Genomic DNA, 17486 nt, shown 5'->3' with positions numbered 1-17486 from the left:
TTGGTAAGAGGGAGGCCGATTAGTAGAGAGTTACAATAGTCCAGACGGGAATGAATAAGAGAAACAGTAAGAGTTTTTGCAGAGTCGAAAGTAAGAAAAGGGCGAATTCTAGAAATGTTATTGAGATGCAGATAAGAAGAGCGAGCCAGTGATCGGATGTGGGGGGTGAATGAAAGCTCGGAATCAAGGATAACCCCAAGGCAGCGGGCATGTTGCTTTGGAGTAATGGTGGAACCACACACGGAGATGGCAATGTCAGGCAAAGGTAGGTTAGTAGAGGGAGAGAACACGAGGAGTTCAGTTTTTGACAGGTTCAGTTTCAGATAGAGGGAGGACATGATGTTAGAGACAGCGGTAAGACAATCACTGGTGTTTTCTAAGAAGGTCGGAGTGAAAGCAGGAGAAGAGGTGTATAATTGGGTGTCGTCAGCATAGAGATGGTACTGGAAACCAAATCTACTGATTGTTTGTCCAATAGGGGCAGTATACAAAGAGAAGAGGAGGGGGCCTAGGACTGATCCTTGAGGAACCCCAACAGTAAGGGGAAGGTGAGAGGAGGAGGAACCAGCAAAACATACAGTGAAGGATCGGTCAGAGAGATAGGAGGAGAACCAAGAGAGAACGGTGTCCTTGATGCCGATGGAGTGGAGCATAGTGAGGAGGAGCTGATGATCCACAGTGTCGAATGCTGCGGAAAGATCCAATAGAATTAGCATGGAGTAGTGACCATTAGATTTAGCTGTTAGTAGGTCATTAGAGACTTTAGTGAGGGAAGTTTCAGTAGAGTGTAAAGAGCGGAAGCCAGATTGAAGAGGGTCGAGAAGAGAGTTATCTGAGAGATAGCGGGTAAGACGGGAGTGGACCAGGCGTTCCAGGAGTTTAGAGATGAAGGGAAGATTAGAGACAGGTCTATAATTAGCGGCACAGTTTTGGTCGAGGGAGGGTTTTTTAAGTAATGGATGTATGATGGCATGCTTAAATGAGGAGGGAAAAATACCGGAAGTGAGGGAAAGGTTGAATATTTTTGTTATGTGAGAGGTGACAGCCGGGGAAAGGGACTGGAGGAGATGTGACGGAATGGGGTCACTGGTGCAAGTGGTCGGGCGAGAAGATGCAAGGAGCCTGCTTACTTCTTCTTCAGTAACTGGTTCAAAGTCAGAGAGTGAACTAGATGCAGTGGGGGAGGGAGGACAGTGCCTGGTATGAAGAGATTGGGAGATGATTTCCTGGTGAATGTGGTCAATTTTTTCTTTGAAGTAATTGGCCAGATCTTCAGCGTGGAGATCTGTGGTTGGGGCCTGCTCTCTTGGGTTGAGTAGGGACTGGAAAGTGTCGAAGAGACGTTTAGGGTTATTGGACAGTGAGGTGATGAGGGTGTTGAAATAGGTTTGTTTGGAGAGGCGAAGGGCAGAGTTGTATATTTTTAGCATGAACTTATAATGGATGAAATCTTCGGGTAGATTAGATTTTCTCCACAGACGTTCGGCGCACCTGGAGCATCGCTGCAGGAAGCGTGTTTGCAGTGTGTGCCACGGTTGTTGCCGTCTGTGTTGAGTTGCTCTATGTATAGGAGGAGCAGCTTCATCCAGGGCACTTTGCAGGGTTTCATTGTAATGGTTCAGAGCAGAATCAGGACATGAGATGGAGGAGATTGGGGCCAATGAGGACTGCAAGTTCTTCATAAGTTTCTGGGTGTTAATGGCCTGTATGTTTCTATAAGTGTGGAAAGTGGGGGTGACCTGAGCGGGATGGCAGTTCTTGATAGAGAATGAAAGAAGGTTGTTGTCAGAGAGCGGGAGAGGGGTGTTTGTGAAATAATCCACTGAGCAAAGTCGGGAGAAGACCAAGTCAAGGGAGTTTCCATCTTCATGCGTTGGAGAGTTAGTATGCTGCGAGAGGCCGAAAGAGGAGGTTAGAGATAAAAGGTGAGAAGCAGATGGGGAAAGGGGAGAAGCAATGGGGATGTTGAAATCACCCATGATAAGGGTGGGAGTGTCACAGGAGAGAAAGTGTGGAAGCCAGGTGGCAAAATGATCCAGGAACTGATGAGAGGGGCCAGGAGGACGATACACCACCGCCACTCGCATGGAGAAGGGGACGTAGAGTCTGACAGCATGGACCTCAAAGGAAGATGAATTTAAGAGGGTGTTACTTGAGGATCCTTCATTGGAGGGATATCGTGGGAAGGCACAAGAGGGGAGAGGGGTACTGGAAGGGGAACAGTTTATATGGAAGCAGGGACTCCTCTACCGGATCACAGAGCAGCACCACACAGGGACGAGCTCCACTATAAAACGACAGCTGGTAGTTCCCAAGAAGTATAGGCAGGAGTTACTGCGAATCTCTCATGACATACCCTTGGCCGGGCACTTCGGCGTCAGTCGCACCAGGCATCGTCTGACACAAAACTTCTTTTGGCCGGGGGTATCCTATGATGTTCATCAGTACTGCCAGACCTGTGACAGTTGCCAGCGCATTGGCAAGAGGGGAGATCGATGAAAGGCCAAATTACGCCTCCTCCCCATTGTGGAGGAACCATTTAGCCGAGTAGCGGTCGATCTGATAGGGCCGTTAGCCAAACCTAGTCCGTCAGGGAAAAGGTATATATTGACAGTGGTAGATTATGCCACACGGTATCCAGAGGCGATTGCGTTACCTAACATACTGGCAGAGACGGTGGCGGCTGCCCTGCTCCAGGTTTTCTCACGGGTTGGATTTCCCCAGGAGATTATCTCGGACCGGGGTACCCAGTTTACAGCAGAGGTGACCAACCAACTGTGGAAGCTGTGTGGCGTAAAGTCCATTAGAAGCGCCCCGTACCATCCTCAAACCAATGGGTTGTGTGAACGCTTTAACGGGATGCTAAAACAACTCATTGGGACTTTTACCAGGACCTACAGGGACTGGGAGAAATTCTTGCCTCACCTCCTGTTTGCCTATCGGGAGGTGCCCCAAAAATCCATGGGGTTCTCCCCGTTCGAACTGGTATAAGGGAGACGGGTAAGGGGACCCCTAGACTTAGTGCTAGAACACTGGGAAGGGGAGGGCATCATTGAAGGGGTACCTATTGTACCCTATGTGCTGGAATTCCGAGACCGCCTACAGGAGCTGACCCAGGCTGTAAGTGGGAACATGCAGGAGGCTCAGCGGCGCCAGCGCGTATGGTACGATGGGAGGGCCAGAGAGCACACCTTGGAAATAGGACAGAAGGTCCTGGTGTTGTTCTGCCTAGTAGGCTCTAAATTCCAAGCTGCATGGCAGGGGCCCTACCAGGTAGTTGGGAAAATAGCCGACACCACCTATAAGGTCGCCGATTGTGACGACCCCAGGGTTATCCGCATGTTCCACGTGAATATGCTGAAGCCCTACCGGGAGCGCCCTGAAGAGGTAGTGGCCATCTGTGCACCTGAAGCAGAGGATTTAGCTGGACTTCCCTTGCCTGATGTTTTAGGGGAAAGGACTCAGTCTAAAACATGGGACCAGGTACACTTGGGTGAAGACCTATGTCCCCGGGAGAGACAGCAGGCGGAGGCGTTGTTGAGGCAGCGACAGAGGATGTTTTCAGGGAGACCAGGGTACACTCGCCTGGCACAATACAAGGTTGAGACCCAGGATCAGACCCCCCTGCGACAACCCCCCTTCCACGTCCCTGAGTCTGTACAAGAAGGGATGCGACAAGAGATACAAGAGATGTTGCGTTTAGGGGTCATTGAAGAGTCAGATAGTCCCTGGGTATCCCTCGTAGTGTTAGTGCCCAAGAAGGATGGGACTACACGGTTTTGTATAGACTATCGTAACCTCAATGAGAAAACAGTGACGGATGCGTTTCCCATGCCGCGTGTGGATGAGTTGGTTAGACCACCTGGCAGGGGCAAAGTATTTGACCACCATTGATCTATGCAAAGGCTACTGGCAGATTCCCCTTAGTCCTGATGCTATTCCCAAGTCTGCATTTGTCACCCCGTTCGGCTTATTCCAGTTTCGAGTTATGCCACTCGGGATGAAGACTGCCCCGGCGACCTTCCAGAGGCTGGCTGACCGGCTTCTGGATGGTCTCCAGGACTATGCTTGTGCCTACCTGGATGACATCGCCATCTACAGCGCGACATGGGAAGAGCATCTAAATCACCTAGAGACAGTATTAGACAGGATCCACAAGGCCGGAATCACCCTGAACCCAAACAAGTGTCACGTGGGCAAAGCAGAGGTTCAGTATTTAGGGCATTGGGTGGGAAGTGGGAAACAGAGACCAGAACCAGCCAAGATTGAGGCCATAGCCAAATGGCCCACACCACGCACTAAAACCCAGGTCATGGCGTTTCTAGGGACAGCGGGGTATTACAGGAAATTCGTTCCCAATTACAGCAGCGTAGCCAAGCCCCTCACTGATCTGACCCGTAAGAACCAACCCCGCCAGGTAACCTGGACCCCAGAGTGTGAGGAAGCCTTCCGCCAGCTAAAGGACGCCCTCACCAATATCCCTGTATTGGCTGCACCCGATCCAACTAAACGTTTCCTTGTTCACACAGACGCTTCTATGTTTGGATTGGGGGCAGTACTAAGCCAAGTCGGGCCGGACGGCCAAGAACACCCGGTAGCTTACCTGAGTCGGAAACTACTGCCCCGTGAAGTGAGCTATGCGGCCATCGAGAAGGAGTGCCTTGGAATAGTATGGGCACTCAAAAAGTTACAACCATATTTGTATGGACAACAGTTTTCCCTCCTAACGGACCATAATCCCCTAGTCTGGCTTAATCGGGTCTCCGGAGACAACGCCAGATTACTGCGGTGGAGTTTAGCCCTACAACCTCTGGACTTCACCATCCACTGCAGACCCGGCAAACAAAACGGTAACGCCGATGGACTAAGTCGACAAATGGAACTTGTACCAACCCCATAAACTTCGGTCATCCCCAAACCGATCCGTTAAGGATCAGAGGATCAGACTGTGTATGCCGATCGCGTCGCTGAAAAGGGGAGCCGTGTTACAGAACCCCCCGGCACCAAGAATATGTTATGCAGTATATGTATGTATAATAGGTTCCATGTGAAATGCATCAGTCCACAGGCTGCGCCCCTGGGCAGAGGGGACAAGATATACTCCTTCTGACCTCCCCCACCTTTGTAATTCCCACAGTAAATATCGTCAGGCTCCGGCCACCTGCGGCTATTGTAATGTATGTCTGGCCTGCTGTTTTTCTATTGGCCTGCCCTCTGTATATGTGTAATATATTCTGTGTGCTGTGAATAAAGTGTTGTTAGACTGGAAATACATGGAGAAGCAGTGAGATTTTATAAGCACCCATGTAACCAAAGAATTCCAGCCAGCGTCCTTCATTCAGTATCCAGCCAAGGCAGAGTGGACCTCCTGAAACACGGGGTGATACCTAAAGAAGTACTACAGCACAGTAGACCCCGTTACACCTTATTTTTCTATTAATTTGATATTGTCTTAAAGTCTATTTTATATGTATTTATTTATTTTATTGCCATTGTAGGTGATACTTGGGATTCATAAATTCAGACTTTTTTTTTTTTTTTTTTTTAAAGTCACAATATTTTGGTTCCAGGTGTACTACAGACAACACTGTAGTGACTTTATATACACCTACACATTTTTTGAGAACATTTTGCAACATTTTAATAAATCCGACAACTTTTTCCCTAAAGAGTCGCAAAAAAAATAATCTTAATTTAATTCAAAATTCGGGAAAATACTGGTGCCATTTTTGAAAAATTTGATGCAAAAAAAAAAAAAAAGAAAAAAAAAAGAAAATAGAACAGTACAAAAAAAAAAGAAAAATGTATATATAGTACAGTAAACTTTTAAACAGAATTAACAAAATAAACAGAATATAAAATTTTTTTTTAAATAAAATGAGAACATTCCTTTCAGGATAGTCAAAACTGTGCGAATAATATATATTTTAAAACCTCCTAAGTTATGTTAATTGCTGCATAATGTCTTCCAAAAATACGATTTTCTTTCCTGATACTTATTATTTCAGGTGTTTTAAATCTCCGTTCAGAGGAGAGGATGGAAAAAGGAAAAATGGCGACTCCTGAAAAGCTGCTGATGTTTCCCATCACAACTGCCGAACAACCGTAGGTCTACCAAAGGTGAATATGTTTTTACCACGCACTTCTCCAGCGTGCAACATTCCACATGTAAATCACAGGAGACGACACACAAAAAAAGAAAATCCAGAAAATTCCATAAATACACAAATTAATTAAAAAACTTAAAAAGAAATCATTAAATATTACACCGATATACACATATGAGTTCATATTTCCGGTTTTCAGCAGGACAGCTTTACTGTGTAGCCTGGGACAGAGTCTGCAAAGCTATTTCATCCTTTTTTTTTTTTAGTTCATGATATCTACATTTTATTCCAGGAGGAAAATTATCCAAGTTAAGACAGCAACACGATACACACAGACATGGCTCTGTAGGCCGCTCTCCTGATATTTATTCCTCCAAGGTGGAGAGGGAGGAGGATCTGTACCAAAATTTGCCAGGTTTACTATTGAATGTCTTTAAAAGTGCTCATACTGGATACATTTTGCACATATTTTTTTTTTTTTTTTTTTTACTTACATCAATTCTTTATTGGATTTATTTTATATCTCTTTACTTTTTGCTTTTGTTGCTTCACCTTATGCCACATGTCTCAACAAAAAGCCGTGCCCATGGGGACAATTTACTTTTTTTTCTTTTAGCTTATATTTATATACTTGGGGCAAAGAATAATTTTTCCAATTGGGTTTCTTAAAAAAAAAAATATATATATATATAGTTTCCCTGGATGAGTTAACTGAGAATCTGTCAGTGAGCTCATTCTGAAATTCTGAGTTTGTGACCCTTATCTGTCTCTTCCGGAGCTCTTTCCATTCATTATATGACTTTTTCAAACTCATAATATATAACTACATGTGACAATTTGTGTAAAAAAAAAAAATTACCACCTTAAAATCGACCCGAATGTGGTTTTGGGGACGGAACATTTTTGCCCAATTACTCCCATACACTGCATCTTCCATAAAGCCCCCCCAAGATCTGCTGCACTGTATATACCAGGGGTGCACAGCCTGTACGGCTTTCAAGCTTCTCAAAAATATATGAAAAAGTATCCTCATCTGGGATATTTACATCACACGGTTTCTTTTTTTTATTTTTTCTTTGCCTCGGTGTGATTTTTACTCAGTAACACAAGAAATATTTCCACTTTTTTATTTAATTTTATTTTATATATATTTTTTTTTTTACAGAAACAGCGCCATTATTGTTCAGTGGCTGTGTCTGGTACTGCAGTATTTAAAAAATAATGGTGGAAATGCAATACCAAACACAACCACTGGGCATAAATGACGGGATGAGAGTAAATGGAAAAAGTTTAAAAATGGAAATACTTTTACAATTTTCAGGCCACTATATATGTAAAAGTTGTTTTTGTCTGCGGGTAGCAGAAATGTCTTAAAGGGAATCTATCAGTAAGTTTTTGCTGTGTAGGGTGAAAAAAAGCATCATATAGGGGCCAAGACACTGATTCCAGTTACTTATTAGTATTTTCAGTTGCTATTTCAATAAAACTAGTATTTAATAAGCAGGAGATAATCACGAGAGGACTAGGTGTCTTGTGCCTACTGGTCTAACCAAACCCCTATTACTGATTACCACTTTCTGCCTATGCACAGAGTACACAGCTGTCAAGCAGTGATGTGAGTGGGGTTATACCGGGCTCAGTATTTGAGCTCTGCTAGAGAAAACAATTATTGTATCAAAATGACAGTAAATGATACGTCGCTGGAATCAGGGTCTCTGCCCCTACATTGTGCTGCTCTTAGATTACATAGCAAAAATAAATAAATATTTCTGCAGTTTTGGCAAAGTCTGGTGCAGTTTTTGAGACATTCAAGACAAATTTATTATTTTTTTTTTTACCTTTTCAGAGGACGGAAGAGCATGCTTCGCATTGTGCGTACGTTGTGCTTACAATGGGTTGTGTGGCTTTTTTTATTTCAACGGCAGCTACTGAATATGGGCTAATCCCAGGGTCATAAAATGAATTATTCCAATGCATGAATCGTCCTGTTGGCACCGAAGCACGAGCGCACATGGAATAAGGCGTTGTCTCTGCTCCCTGAATAATGCATCAGCGGCTGTCCTGTGCAATAAAGATCAGAGCCGCCGCCTCTGCCCATTGTCACCGCACCGAAATTACCCCCCGCCGAAATCAATTACTCTCCCCATCAGCCCACTGCTGCAAAACATCTCTGGAAGGAAAAAGCACTCTCATAAGGAGGAGGCCGGGCCCGACCGGATCACACAGCGCAGAGCAAATTATCACCGTTCCCAAACCATGGTAGTCACCTAACGAGGCTCCGCACTGTGCAGGATAAAAAGTCCACTCACCCTCCAGATCGTCCTCATCAACGCCCTTCAGGACCTTGGACTTGTAGTCCCGAAACACCATGTATTTCAGTAGTCGCTTCAGTTTTTTCTGCAAAAATAAAAGTCAAATAATGCACAAGCTATAAGATCAAAGATAAAAAAGTACCAATAAAAGGGAAGTATTATAGTAGTTATATTCTTGTACATAAGAGCAGTATTATAGTAGTTATATTCTTGTACATAAGAGCAGTATTATAGTAGTTATATTCTTGTACATAAGAGCAGTATTATAGTAGTTATAGTCTTGTACATAGGAGCAGTATTATAGTAGTTATATTCTTGTACATAAGAGCAGTATTATAGTAGTTATATTCTTGTACATAAGAGCAGTATTATAGTAGTTATATTCTTGTACATAAGAGCAGTATTATAGTAGTTATATTCTTGTACATAAGAGCAGTATTATAGTAGTTATATTCTTGTACATAGGAGCAGTATTATAGTAGTTATATTCTTGTACATAGGGGCAGTATTATAGTAGTTATATTCTTGTACATAGGGGCAGTATTATAGTAGATATATTCTTGTATATATGAGTAGTATTATGGTAGTTATATTCTTGTACATAGGGGGCAGTATTATAGTAGTTATATTCTTGTATATATGAGTAGTATTATGGTAGTTATATTCTTGTACATAGGGGGCAGTATTATAGTAGTTATATTCTTGTACATAGGGGGCAGTATTATAGTAGTTATATTCTTGTACATAGGGGCAGTATTATAGTAGTTATGTTCTTGTACATAGGAGCACTATTATAGTAGTTATATTCTTGTACATAGGAGCAGTATTATAGTAGTTATATTCTTGTACATGGGAGCAGTATTATAGTAGTTATATTCTTGTATATAGGGGGCAGTATTATAGTAGTTATATTCTTGTATATATGAGTAGTATTATGGTAGTTATATTCTTGTACATAGGGGGCAGTATTATAGTAGTTATATTCTTGTATATATGAGTAGTATTATGGTAGTTATATTCTTGTACATAGGGGGCAGTATTATAGTAGTTATATTCTTGTACATAGGGGGCAGTATTATAGTAGTTATATTCTTGTACATAGGGGCACTATTATAGTAGATATATTCTTGTACATAGGAGCAGTATTATAGTAGTTATATTCTTGTACATAGGAGCAGTATTATAGTAGCTATATTCTTGTACATGGGGCAGTATTATAGTAGTTATATTCTTGTACATAGGAGCAGTATTATAGTAGTTATATTCTTGTATATATGAGTAGTATTATGGTAGTTATATTCTTGTACATAGGGGGCAGTATTATAGTAGTTATATTCTTGTACATAGGGGCAGTATTATAGTAGTTATATTCTTGTACATAGGAGCAGTATTATAGTAGTTATGTTCTTGTACATAGGAGCAGTATTATAGTAGTTATATTCTTGTACATAGGAGCAGTATTATAGTAGTTATATTCTTGTACATAGGAGCAGTATTATAGTAGTTATATTCTTGTACATGGGGCAGTATTATAGTAGTTATATTCTTGTACATAGGAGCAGTATTATAGTAGTTATATTCTTGTACATAGGGGGCAGTATTATAGTAGTTATATTCTTGTACATAGGAGCAGTATTATAGTAGTTATATTCTTGTACATGGGGCAGTATTATAGTAGTTATATTCTTGTACACTCACCGGCCACTTTATTAGGTACACCATGCTAGTAACGGGTTGGACCCCTTTTGCCTTCAGAACTGCCTCAATTCTTCGTGGCATAGATTCAACAAGGTGCTAGAAGCATTCCTCAGAGATTTTGGTCCATATTGACATGATGGCATCACACAGTTGCCGCAGATTTGTCGGCTGCACATCCCAAAGATGCTCCATACAAGGCAGGATGGATCCATGCTTTCATGTTGTTTACGCCAAATTCTGACCCTACCATCCGAATGTCGCAGCAGAAATCGAGACTCATCAGACCAAGCAACGTTTTTCCAATCTTCTACTGTCCAATTTCGATGAGCTTGTACAAATTGTAGCCTCAGTTTCCTGTTCTTAGCTGAACGGAGTGGTACCCGGTGTGGTCTTCTGCTGCTGTAGCCCATCTGCCTCAAAGTTCGACGCACTGTGCGTTCAGAGATGCTCTTAGGCCTACCTTGGTTGTAATGGGTGGCGATTTGAGTCACTGTTGCCTTTCTATCAGCTCGAACCAGTCTGCCCATTCTCCTCTGACCTCTGGCATCAACAAGGCATTTCCGCCCACAGAACTGCCGCTCACTGGATTTTTTTTCTTTTTCGGACCATTCTCTGTAAACCCTAGAGATGGTTGTGCGTGAAAATCCCAGTAGATCAGCAGTTTCTGAAATACTCAGACCAGCCCTTCTGGCACCAACAACCATGCCACGTTCAAAGGCACTCAAATCACCTTTCTTCCCCATACTGATGCTCGGTTTGAACTGCAGGAGATTGTCTTGACCATGTCTACATGCCTAAATGCACTGAGTTGCCGCCATGTGATTGGCTGATTAGAAATTAAGTGTTAACAAGAAGTTGGACAGGTGTACCTAATAAAGTGGCCAGTGAGTGTATTCTTGTACATAGGAGCAGTATTATAGTAGTTATATTCTTGTACATAGGGGCAGTATTATAGTAGTTATATTCTTGTACACAGGAGCAGCATTATAGTAGTTATATTCTTGTACATAGGAGCAGTATTATAGTAGTTATATTCTTGTACATGGGGCAGTATTATAGTAGTTATATTCTTGTACATAGGAGCAGTATTATAGTAGTTATATTCTTGTACATAGGAGCAGTATTATAGTAGTTATATTCTTGTACATGGGGCAGTATTATAGTAGTTATATTCTTGTACATAGGAGCAGTATTATAGTAGTTATATTCTTGTACATAGGGGCAGTATTATAGTAGTTATATTCTTGTACATAGGAGCAGTATTATAGTAGTTATATTCTTGTACATAGGAGCAGTATTATAGTAGTTATATTCTTGTACATAGGGGCAGTATTATAGTAGTTATATTCTTGTACATAGGAGCAGTATTATAGTAGTTATATTCTTGTACATAGGGGCAGTATTATAGTAGTTACAGTGGGGCAAAAAAGTATTTAGTCATTCAGCAATAGTGCAAGTTCCACCACTTAAAAAGATGAGAGGCGTCTGTAATTTACATCATAGGTAGACCTCAACTATGGGAGACAAACTGAGACAAAAAAATCCAGAAAATCACATTGTCTGTTTTTTTATCATTTTATTTGCACTTTATGGTGGAAAATAAGTATTTGGTCAGAAACAAACAATCAAGATTTCTGGCTCTCACAGACCTGTAACTTCTTCTTTAAGAGTCTCCTCTTTCCTCCGCTCATTACCTGTAGTAATGGCACCTGTTTAAACTTGTTATCAGTATAAAAAGACACCTGTGCACACCCTCAAACAGTTTGACTCCAAACTCCACTATGGTGAAGACCAAAGAGCTGTCAAAGGACACCAGAAACAAAATTGTAGCCCTGCACCAGGCTGGGAAGACTGAATCTGCAATAGCCAACCAGCTTGGAGTGAAGAAATCAACAGTGGGAGCAATAATTAGAAAATGGAAGACATACAAGACCACTGATAATCTCCCTCGATCTGGGGCTCCACGCAAAATCCCACCCCGTGGGGTCAGAATGATCACAAGAATGGTGAGCAAAAATCCCAGAACCACACGGGGGGACCTAGTGAATGAACTGCAGAGAGCTGGGACCAATGTAACAAGGCCTACCATAAGTAACACACTACGCCACCATGGACTCAGATCCTGCAGTGCCAGACGTGTCCCACTGCTTAAGCCAGTACATGTCCGGGCCCGTCTGAAGTTTGCTAGAGAGCATTTGGATGATCCAGAGGAGTTTTGGAAGAATGTCCTATGGTCTGGTGAAACCAAACTGGAACTGTTTGGTAGAAACACAACTTGTCGTGTTTGGAGGAAAAAGAATACTGAGTTGCATCCATCCAACACCATACCTACTGTAAAGCATGGTGGTGGAAACATCATGCTTTGGGGCTGTTTCTCTGCAAAGGGGCCAGGACGACTGATCCGGGTACATGAAAGAATGAATGGGGCCATGTATCATGAGATTTTGAGTGCAAACCTCCTTCCATCAGCAAGGGCATTGAATATGAAACGTGGCTGGGTCTTTCAACATGACAATGATCCAAAGCACACCGCCAGGGCAACGAAGGAGTGGCTTTGTAAGAAGCATGTCAAGGTCCTGGAGTGGCCTAGCCAGTCTCTAGATCTCAACCCTATAGAAAACCTTTGGAGGGAGTTGAAAGTCCGTGTTGCCAAGCGAAAAGCCAAAAACATCACTGCTCTAGAGGAGATCTGCATGGAGGAATGGGCCAACATACCAACAACAGTGTGTGGCAACCTTGTGAAGACTTACAGAAAACGTTTGACCTCTGTCATTGCCAACAAAGGATATATTACAAAGTATTGAGATGAAATTTTGTTTCTGACCAAATACTTATTTTCCACCATAAAATGCAAATAAAATGATAAAAAAACAGACAATGTGATTTTCTGGATTTTTTTTTCTCAGTTTGTCTCCCATAGTTGAGGTCTACCTATGATGTAAATTACAGACGCCTCTCATCTTTTTAAGTGGTGGAACTTGCACTATTGCTGACTGACTAAATACTTTTTTGCCCCACTGTATATTCTTGTACATAGGAGCAGTATTATAGTAGTTATATTCTTGTACATAGGGGCAGTATTACAGTAGTTATATTCCTGCACATAGGAGCAGTATTATAGCAGTTATATTCCTGTACATAGGGGCAGTATTATAGTAGTTATATTCTTGTACATAGGGGCAGTATTATAGTAGTTATATTCTTGTACATAGGAGCAGTATAATAGTAGTTATATTCTTGTACATAGGGGCAGTATTATAGTAGTTATATTCTTGTACATAGGGGCAGTATTACAGTAGTTATATTCCTGCACATAGGAGCAGTATTATAGCAGTTATATTCCTGTACATAGGGGCAGTATTATAGCAGTTATATTCCTGTACATAGGGGCAGTATTATAGTAGTTATATTCTTGTATATAGGAGCAGTATTATAGTAGTTATATTCTTGTACATAAGGAGCAGTATTATAGTAGTTATATTCTTGTACATAAGGGGGCAGTATTATAGTAGTTATATTCTTGTACATGGGGCAGTATTATAGTAGTTATATTCTTGTACATAGGGGCAGTATTATAGTAGTTATATTCTTGTACATAGGAGCATTATTATAGTAGTTATATTCCTGTACATAGGGGCAGTATTATTGTAGTTATATTCTTGTGCATAGGAGCAGTATTATAGTAGTTATATTCCTGCACATAGGAGCAGTATTATAGTAGTTATATTCTTGTACATAGGGGCAGTATTATAGTAGTTATATTCTTGTACATGGGGCAGTATTATAGTAGTTATATTCTTGTACATAGGGGCAGTATTATAGTAGTTATATTCTTGTACATAGGAGCAGTATTATAGTAGTTATATTCTTGTACATAGGGGGCAGTATTATAGTAGTTATATTCTTGTACATGGGGCAGTATTATAGTAGTTATATTCTTGTACATGGGGCAGTATTATAGTAGTTATATTCTTGTAAATAGGGGGCAGTATTATAGTAGTTATATTCTTGTACATAGGGGCAGTATTATAGTAGTTATATTCTTGTACATAGGAGCAGTATTATAGTAGTTATATTCTTGTACATAGAGGCAGTATTATAGTAGTTATATTCTTGTACAAAGGGGCAGTATTATAGTAGTTATATTCTTGTACATAGGAGCAGTATTATAGTAGTTATATTCTTGTACATAGGGGGCAGTATTATAGTAGTTATATTCTTGTACATAGGGGCAGTATTATAATAGTTATATTCTTGTACATAGGAGCAGTATTATAGTAGTTATATTCTTGTACATAGAGGCAGTATTATAGTAGTTATATTCTTGTACAAAGGGGCAGTATTATAGTAGTTGTATTCTTGTACATAGGAGCAGTATTATAGTAGTTATATTCTTGTACATAGGGGCAGTATTATAGTAGTTACAGTGGGGCAAAAAAGTATTTAGTCAGTCAGCAATAGTGCAAGTTCCACCACTTAAAAAGATGAGAGGCGTCTGTAATTTACATCATAGGTAGACCTCAACTATGGGAGACAAACTGAGACAAAAAAATCCAGAAAATCACATTGTCTGTTTTTTTATCATTTTATTTGCACTTTATGGTGGAAAATAAGTATTTGGTCAGAAACAAACAATCAAGATTTCTGGCTCTCACAGACCTGTAACTTCTTCTTTAAGAGTCTCCTCTTTCCTCCGCTCATTACCTGTAGTAATGGCACCTGTTTAAACTTGTTATCAGTATAAAAAGACACCTGTGCACACCCTCAAACAGTTTGACTCCAAACTCCACTATGGTGAAGACCAAAGAGCTGTCAAAGGACACCAGAAACAAAATTGTAGCCCTGCACCAGGCTGGGAAGACTGAATCTGCAATAGCCAACCAGCTTGGAGTGAAGAAATCAACAGTGGGAGCAATAATTAGAAAATGGAAGACATACAAGACCACTGATAATCTCCCTCGATCTGGGGCTCCACGCAAAATCCCACCCCGTGGGGTCAGAATGATCACAAGAATGGTGAGCAAAAATCCCAGAACCACGCGGGGGGACCTAGTGAATGAACTGCAGAGAGCTGGGACCAATGTAACAAGGCCTACCATAAGTAACACACTACGCCACCATGGACTCAGATCCTGCAGTGCCAGACGTGTCCCACTGCTTAAGCCAGTACATGTCCGGGCCCGTCTGAAGTTTGCTAGAGAGCATTTGGATGATCCAGAGGAGTTTTGGAAGAATGTCCTATGGTCTGGTGAAACCAAACTGGAACTGTTTGGTAGAAACACAACTTGTCGTGTTTGGAGGAAAAAGAATACTGAGTTGCATCCATCCAACACCATACCTACTGTAAAGCATGGTGGTGGAAACATCATGCTTTGGGGCTGTTTCTCTGCAAAGGGGCCAGGACGACTGATCCGGGTACATGAAAGAATGAATGGGGCCATGTATCATGAGATTTTGAGTGCAAACCTCCTTCCATCAGCAAGGGCATTGAATATGAAACGTGGCTGGGTCTTTCAACATGACAATGATCCAAAGCACACCGCCAGGGCAACGAAGGAGTGGCTTTGTAAGAAGCATGTCAAGGTCCTGGAGTGGCCTAGCCAGTCTCTAGATCTCAACCCTATAGAAAACCTTTGGAGGGAGTTGAAAGTCCGTGTTGCCAAGCGAAAAGCCAAAAACATCACTGCTCTAGAGGAGATCTGCATGGAGGAATGGGCCAACATACCAACAACAGTGTGTGGCAACCTTGTGAAGACTTACAGAAAACGTTTGACCTCTGTCATTGCCAACAAAGGATATATTACAAAGTATTGAGATGAAATTTTGTTTCTGACCAAATACTTATTTTCCACCATAAAATGCAAATAAAATGATAAAAAAACAGACAATGTGATTTTCTGGATTTTTTTTTCTCAGTTTGTCTCCCATAGTTGAGGTCTACCTATGATGTAAATTACAGACGCCTCTCATCTTTTTAAGTGGTGGAACTTGCACTATTGCTGACTGACTAAATACTTTTTTGCCCCACTGTATATTCTTGTACATAGGAGCAGTATTATAGTAGTTATATTCTTGTACATAGGGGCAGTATTACAGTAGTTATATTCCTGCACATAGGAGCAGTATTATAGCAGTTATATTCCTGTACATAGGGGCAGTATTATAGTAGTTATATTCTTGTACATAGGGGCAGTATTATAGTAGTTATATTCTTGTACATAGGAGCAGTATAATAGTAGTTATATTCTTGTACATAGGGGCAGTATTATAGTAGTTATATTCTTGTACATAGGGGCAGTATTACAGTAGTTATATTCCTGCACATAGGAGCAGTATTATAGCAGTTATATTCCTGTACATAGGGGCAGTATTATAGCAGTTATATTCCTGTACATAGGGGCAGTATTATAGTAGTTATATTCTTGTATATAGGAGCAGTATTATAGTAGTTATATTCTTGTACATAAGGAGCAGTATTATAGTAGTTATATTCTTGTACATAAGGGGGCAGTATTATAGTAGTTATATTCTTGTACATGGGGCAGTATTATAGTAGTTATATTCTTGTACATAGGGGCAGTATTATAGTAGTTATATTCTTGTACATAGGAGCATTATTATAGTAGTTATATTCCTGTACATAGGGGCAGTATTATTGTAGTTATATTCTTGTGCATAGGAGCAGTATTATAGTAGTTATATTCCTGCACATAGGAGCAGTATTATAGTAGTTATATTCTTGTACATAGGGGCAGTATTATAGTAGTTATATTCTTGTACATGGGGCAGTATTATAGTAGTTATATTCTTGTACATAGGGGCAGTATTATAGTAGTTATATTCTTGTACATGGGGTAGTATTATAGTAGTTATATTCTTGTACATAGGGGCAGTATTATAGTAGTTATATTCTTGTACATAGGAGCATTATTATAGTAGTTATATTCCTGTACATAGGGGCAGTATTATTGTAGTTATATTCTTGTGCATAGGAGCAGTATTATAGTAGTTATATTCCTGCACATAGGAGCAGTATTATAGTAGTTATATTCTTGTACATAGGGGCAGTATTATAGTAGTTATATTCTTGTACATGGGGCAGTATTATAGTAGTTATATTCTTGTACATAGGGGCAGTATTATAGTAGTTATATTCTTGTACATAGGAGCAGTATTATAGTAGTTATATTCTTGTACATAGGGGGCAGTATTATAGTAGTTATATTCTTGTACATGGGGCAGTATTATAGTAGTTATATTCTTGTACATGGGGCAGTATTATAGTAGTTATATTCTTGTAAATAGGGGGCAGTATTATAGTAGTTATATTCTTGTACATAGGGGCAGTATTATAGTAGTTATATTCTTG

At 40.8% G+C, this 17486-nt stretch overlaps 1 protein-coding gene across 2 annotated transcripts in view; it reads right to left on the bottom strand.

Annotated features, from left to right (window-relative positions):
• The window catches only part of SUPT3H (SPT3 homolog, SAGA and STAGA complex component), a 576749-nt gene that overhangs the window by 183863 nt on the left and 375400 nt on the right, over positions 1 to 17486 (bottom strand). For both annotated transcript variants that reach the window (XM_077291574.1, XM_077291575.1), the window contains one exon: positions 8417 to 8504. In XM_077291574.1, coding sequence (XP_077147689.1) covers positions 8417 to 8504 — 88 coding nt within the window. The remainder of the gene's footprint in view (positions 1 to 8416; positions 8505 to 17486) is intronic.

Source organism: Ranitomeya variabilis, chromosome 2, assembly GCF_051348905.1.
Source record: "Ranitomeya variabilis isolate aRanVar5 chromosome 2, aRanVar5.hap1, whole genome shotgun sequence".
NCBI classification, from domain to species: Eukaryota; Metazoa; Chordata; class Amphibia; order Anura; family Dendrobatidae; genus Ranitomeya; species Ranitomeya variabilis.
Note: the sequence above shows the minus strand (reverse complement) of the source record. Positions and strands in the feature narration are given on the sequence as shown.